This window comes from Lactuca saligna, chromosome 7, assembly GCF_052625555.1.
Source record: "Lactuca saligna cultivar CGN05327 chromosome 7, ASM5262555v1, whole genome shotgun sequence".
Lineage (NCBI taxonomy): Eukaryota > Viridiplantae > Streptophyta > Magnoliopsida > Asterales > Asteraceae > Lactuca > Lactuca saligna.
The window spans coordinates 54,037,803-54,044,800 of NC_136423.1; the positions used below are offsets into that span (position 1 = coordinate 54,037,803).

Genomic DNA, 6,998 nt, shown 5'->3' on the forward strand with positions numbered 1-6,998 from the left:
ATTATTGGAAGTCTTCTTGTTCCTATAGGTGAACCAACGAAAAGATAAATCTAATATTCTATCAAACAAAAACTGAATTTTGCACTTAGAAGGGCAAAAAATAATTGCATTCCTATAGGACCATATAACCCAAAGCACCGTCAAGCACACCGCCTCCAAGATCAGCCAAACCCTTCTAGCCACCTGCGAAGTATCAATCCAATTGATAAATTGATACTGATCCACAAAACCTGGAATCGCCAAATCCAACCACAAACCAACTCTATTCCAAATTTGACAAGTCAAATCGCAATGAAAGAATAAATGAGCCATATCCTCTTGAGCATTTTAACAAAAGGGCAAAGAATAGAATCCAACTCTACACCTCTTTCCACCAGAAGCTTTCTAAGAGGTAATCTCTACAGTAAAAGGCGCCAAAAAAATATATTAACTTTTAAAGGCACATAAGAATTCCATCTAGTACCAATTCCTTCCACTAGAAGGGTAGCATTGTCAATGTCTCCTAACCGACTTAACCAAGAAACACCTAATGGGATCAAGATCCCAAGACCACTTATCTGGGGTAGCAGACAACACCACTGAGGACAAAATAGACAAAAGATTATCTAATTACAGAGATTCAACCTCACCTCTAATTGGCCTACGCCAAAAGAAACTCCAACCCGTAGCATCCCCAAAATCACAAACTTTACCAAGTTTGAGAAGAGAGAGGGCATACAATCTGTGAAACACAGATTTGAACACGACTCCACCACAGCAAGCATCCTCCCAGAATCTCGCAATAGACCCATCACCTAGGACAATAGACATAACATTTTTTTTAACCACATCCTGATCATGGAGTTGATTAATAGAGGCTACAATTTTCTCCCATACCCCACCTCTATAGGGCCGAGACCTACCTAATAAAGTCCCCGAATATCCATACAACCCCTTAATAACTTTCACCCATAAAGAACCTGTTTCATTAAAAAACCGCCACTTCCACTTGTACAAGAGAGCATGATTGAAAGCATCTAAGCTACTAATATCAAGGCCACCTTTATCTCTAGAATTTAAGACCACATCCTATTTCACCCAATGAATATGCCTCTGACCTTCTTCCATCCCCAAAAAAATTTAGCTCTACAAGATTCCAACACATGACAAATAGTAGCAGGTAGTCTAAACAAAGAGAAGAAATAGATACCAAGGCTTCCCAAAACAGATTTGATCAAAGTGAACCGACCACCAAAAGAAAGAAGCTTAACTTTCCAATTAGACAACCTCTTACGAAAACGATCAACAACCACATCCCAACTACGCACTCGTGTCATAAACCCACCCACTGGAATCCCATGATAAGAAAAAGGGACAAAAGATGCAGCACAACCCGTGAAAGAAGATAGGGAAGCAACTTACAAATCAGCCACTCCAACCCGCATAAGGCTAGATTTAAAGAGATTAATCTTTAAACCTGACACCATAAAGAAACACCTACGGATAATAATAAGATTCCTAACATTTCTCTCTTCCCAATCACCCATAAACAAAGCATCATCCGCATAAAAAAGATGGGACAAAAACAAATTGGAATTCCCCACTCTCACCCCCCGAAAAATACCTGAAGCAACAGCATCTTCCATAGCAACATGTAAGCCTTCCATAGCAATAATAAATAAGAAAAGAGATATAGGGTCTCCTTGCCTCAAACCTCTAAATAACTGGAATTCATCAGTAGGGCTTCCATTAAGTAAGATAGAGGATTTCGAGTTTTTAAATAACCCCCTAATCCATAAACGCCACCAGATCCCAAAGCCCATAAACTGCATAATCTGGTCCAAATAATCCCAGCTAACCGAATCATAAGCCTTCTCAAAATGAACTTTGAAAATGAGAAACTTCATCTTTATCTTCTTATACCAAGAGATCAATTCACTCACCATAAGCGAGCCATCAAGGATCTGGCGACCCTTAAAAAAAGCAGATTGCTCCACCCCGATAACACCAGGAAGAAACAGAAGCCAATCTTTTAGCTAATAACTTAGAAATAACTTTAAATTGCATCCCGATAACTCTAATAGGCCGAAAATCCTTAACCAGTAAGGGATTATCAACCTTCGGAATGAGAGTAATAAAAGAAGAGTTACACCCCACAGGAATAATAGGTTTGAAATAAATTCCTGAACAAAGCCAATGACATCAGACCCTAACACATCCCAAAAATGTTTAAGGAATTTGAATGAAAACCCATCCGGACCGGAAGCACGGTCCCCACCACAATCCCACACAGCTTCTTTAATTTCATCCGAAGAGGAAGGTTCTTCTAAAAACGAAACCGCATTAACCCCGAGATAAGAAAACCAACTGCTTTTATTGGACATCTGAATGTTATGAAAGCGTTTGAATTTAGAAGAATAATAATTAAAAAAAATCTTTTTTAACAGAAACTGGATCCGACACCCATTCTCCGCCAACCGAAACCCCACGAACCAATAATTGCCTTTTTTTATTTTTTAACATACCATTAAAGAAAGTAGAATTCTCATCCCCTTCAACCAACCATTGTACTTTAGCCTTTTGAGCCAAATCAGCAGCATCAACCTTTTGTAAACACCCAAGTTCCCCAAACTCGTCCACTCATTAACCAAATAAATGAAGAAAGCCCACCATCAATAGAACTATCAATATCAGCCAGCTGAGACTCTAGCTGCACCTTTTTTACTTCACGAACCGCGTTAGTCCTAAAGTATCAATCCCAAATCTTATTCTTAAGGAACTTGAGTTTATTTTTAAACAAAACAAACTTGCTCCAGTGTTGCTGAATAACAAACTCAGTAGCACAGCCACGAACCAAATCATCAAAGCCCTCCATGCACAACCAAGAATTAAAGAATTTAAAAGATGTAGAACCATAATCAACCTTCAAATCATGAAGCAAAATAGGACAACGATAGGATAACTTTCTATCTAGAGCTACCACCTACAAACCTTGAAACCTATCAACCACTGCTTCAGAAACCAAGAACCGGTCTAATTCCTAATAATTAAGTTAAATATAGTATGTACGATGTCTTAACGTGGAATTTCTTTTGCATAATAATACATTAGTCACTAGTATGTAAAGCTTAAACCATTTTCACCTAATCAAATAGAAAAATAAGAACAATCAACAAATTATTATCTATCCACTAAGGACTACATAAAATATTTTATTTTTCATAACCTTCTTTAAATTAATTAATCATACAAGAGTTGGGTATTTTTTTTATTAGTAATAGACACTTTACACACTAACTAACATAAATATTAATAGCAAACACTAAACAGTAAATAAAATATAAAAAAATGTAGAACTAGGAATAACCGTGCAGCCTTAAGATAAATTCCTCCTGTTACCTATTATCATTTTGAAAAAATTAAAATGTAAAAAAAGTTTTAAAAAAATTATTTTCGGATATCGTTCATTTGTGTGTTTGGAGTTCATCCCAACTCCACTGCAATTAGAGGTGACAAAAATTGACACGACATGAAACCCGGCACGAAATAAACGAGTTTTGATAAGATATTTCAACCCGTTTAAATAAACGGGTTGACACGACACGACACAAAAATTAAATGGGTAAGGTTAGGGTTGAAATTTTCAACTCGAATATGATTCGAAAATGACCCATTTATTTATATGCAAGTTTTTTGAATTATAAATAAACTAGAAAAATACAAAACCAAAAGCATAAGTAAAAGAAAACCTTCGAATTGAATTGTTTTGTAATGTTGAAATGACTTAGCCGTCTAGATCAAAATTTCATTTCGATTTTTATATTCTCTCTCAAACTATCCAGTCTCTTTCACCACTCTCACATCTTCATGACATTGTCATCCGCCTCCCCAACTCCCACTCTTTTAATTTTGTCATCTAAACTTGCTATGACTTCATCTATTCTGCATCCAAACAATTAGTTTTTCCTTTCCGCCTACCAAACTCATACTCTTTCCACATGCTCAATCTTTTAACCTCACATGACATGATATATTTCAAGATATAGCCCTAACCCGAAACTCGACACGAAAATAAACGGGTTGACACGACACGAGACGTTAATTAAATGGGTCGGATTAGGGTCAAGCACTTTCAACCCGTTTAGTGTTTCGACACGATACGAACACGACACGACACGATTGGCACCTCTACCTGCAATATGGATCATGAGAATGTATACAAAATCCTACATCCATTTTCATCTTCTTCCACATATTTTCTGTATTTTTACCCTTTGACAAATGCTTATGTCTAAAGTCTAATTTCACAATATTTTGCAGATTGTCAAGATTAAAGACATCATAAGCCAACGGAGAAAGAGAAGTTCAACGATGTATATACTTTTTTTAAACGGCAAATATACTATAAACTACTCCTAAATTATTCCATCTATGTCCATTGCGAGACTTGAACCATCAACTTCAAGAAGAGAGGCAACATTTGACATTGATTTGCATCAGATTATTCGTTCTTCTGAATCATTAAAAGATGACCACTTTCAAGTAAGATTCCATAGTGTCAACATCACAAGCTCAAAAACATGAGATTATGCAACCACAAAAACTATATAGCATAAACATAGTTTTCTTACATACTAAATAATAAGTCGATACATTTGACAATATACTACAACTTTACTTTGTGAAGAGCTTATTTCAAGATCATAGATGGATCGGGCATGCAAAAAACTGAAACCGAAAAAAACCCAAAAAATAATGATTGAAAAACCGAACCATTTAAATAAACGACAGTCTGGTTTTTTATTTTCATAAAAACTGATTTTGGGTAGCTTCAGTTTTACCTTTTTAAAACCGAAATTTAAACCAAATCGAACTACTCATTTTACCTTTTTGGTGTCAAAGTTTGTTTCTTTCTTGCTGTCATGTTGTCAAGTTAAATGTTTTTTTTACCAATTCTTGTATAAAGCTTTCAATATTGTTGCTTTGTTTCTGTCAAATTTGTAGTTTATTTTTTTACTACTATTAATTTATTTATTTCTCTACAGATAGGACCACCGGGTAATGAGGGGTTTAGAGAGTATCCATTCGAGTCTTTAAAATTAAAAGATAAAAAAAGTATCTTACAACTGATATTTTGACATTTGTACAAAATGTGATCTATATGTGTCATACAGAACATTTGAGTGGAAATAAAACTACGTTTTTAAAAAAGAAAAATTAAATTGATTCCTATTTTTTGTTAGAAATTCGGGGTATAGATATACTTGGATCAGTGAGAGTTGTGAAACACTTTCAGATTAAAGCATTTCGAGGGTACGCTCAAAATCTCTAATCGGATGAAACTCACTATTTTTCTAGTATATAGAATGAAGATGTTATAAATCTGTACCCAAAAGAGAATCCGAAATTGATCATATATAACAGAAAACTAACTTTCCGTCTTAAAACTAGGGGTGACAACTCTTGACCCAACCCGTAACCGGACACGAAACCGACACGAAAATAAGCGGGTTAGGGTTGAGATTTATGACCCGTCAACCCATCAACCCGCCAACCCGTTTATTTAATGGGTTGGGTTGGGTTACCTGTTTGGGTTAACCTGCCTAATATATTTAATTATCTATTTATTTTATTTTTTAACAATCTAACATCATATTATACTATTAGTTTCTATTTATCATATCCTTAAATTTTAATTTGGTATTCGTTCATAATTTCGTATATCATCAGCCATATGTTTGGCCAATGTGGCATTGTGTTGTGGGCTACTGTTGGGCATGTGTCTCATGATCCCATCATCCATCTTTGACCTTGACTCCTTGAGTGTTGACTGTTGAGTCTTTGTGAAACCAGCCATTAGGTATTTACGTGCCTTAATAAAAAAAATCGTTCCTCACCTGCTCCAGTCTCCACATTCACGAATGATCGAACGAAGGATAAAGATTAAGGAGTTAAGGACCGATCTTCGATGGAAGCAACATCACGAACTCACGATTTAATCACTCATCCGGCCAATCGTCACCCGCTCCTCATTTGCTCATCGCTGTTCGTACTCACTCTTGTCAGCTTTGACGTTTTCAACCCACCTTCCTTTCTCTTTACGGTAAGTAACAATCTACACTCTGCAGTATGTTTGAACAATTGCACTTTTCATGAATGTTTTGATTTTTAGAGTTTTATTTGGATGTTTATGACTTTATGTTTAATGTTTATGACTTTTAGACTTCATTTTATTTGGATTTTTCAATTTCATCTTAAAATGTGTTGCTTATTAAATGGATTATACGTGTTGGGTTCGACCCATTGACATGTGAACCCGCCAACCCATATATTTATACGAGTTATATGGATTGGGTTGGGTTGATGTTTCCAACCCATCAACCCGTGACCCAACAACCCACCAACCCATATATTATATGGGTTGGGTTGAGTTTCTGAATTTCAACCCGCCAACCCGTGATCCGCCAACCCGAACCCAACCCAATTGCCAGGCCTACTTAAAACTGCCATATGATACTTATATATAAACTGCCCCTTGGAACCCGCTAGGGGCTGCGGCCCCTTGGACCCCGCTCTCAGGGGCGCTGCCCCCGGACCCCCATCAATTCAGTGGTTTCGCTTCTAAATAGCAGTATACTTTCAACAATAACAAAATCAAACAAATATGCACTGTGCACCATACTAATTTGTTCGATAATTGTCAAAGTGACATTGATCAACAAATTAACCTCATTACACTTAAATAATATTAGTGATATAAAATCACCAGTATTTTTTATACTTATAAATATTCCTACGCAATCAAATTATGCAAGTGTCATCATTCCATATTTTTTTAACCAACTTATTAAGGTTATATTAGAAATATATCAAATAAAATTAAATTGAATGGTGATTTCTCATAATTTTAGTAGGTAGGAATAATTATAGGCATAAAAAATAAGAGCTAATTTAATTTCTCTTTTAAAAAAAAAGATCCTTAATTTTTGCCACATAGCTAATCAGAGACGAGACAATTG

The 6,998-nt window shown here is 35.7% G+C and overlaps 1 protein-coding gene across 1 annotated transcript; it reads right to left on the minus strand.

The window, feature by feature from the left end:
- Nucleotides 1–281: 281 nt before the first annotated feature.
- Nucleotides 282–2,854, minus strand: LOC145006955 (uncharacterized). Its single transcript, XM_078965968.1, has 11 exons — nt 2,787–2,854; nt 2,628–2,723; nt 2,425–2,482; nt 2,249–2,363; nt 2,098–2,162; nt 1,604–2,015; nt 1,402–1,456; nt 903–1,048; nt 630–794; nt 508–578; nt 282–398 (listed from the first exon to the last, which is right to left on the minus strand). Exons 1-11 carry the CDS (start codon nt 2,852–2,854, stop codon nt 282–284), a joined length of 1,368 nt encoding a protein of 455 aa, XP_078822094.1.
- Nucleotides 2,855–6,998: the final 4,144 nt, after the last annotated feature.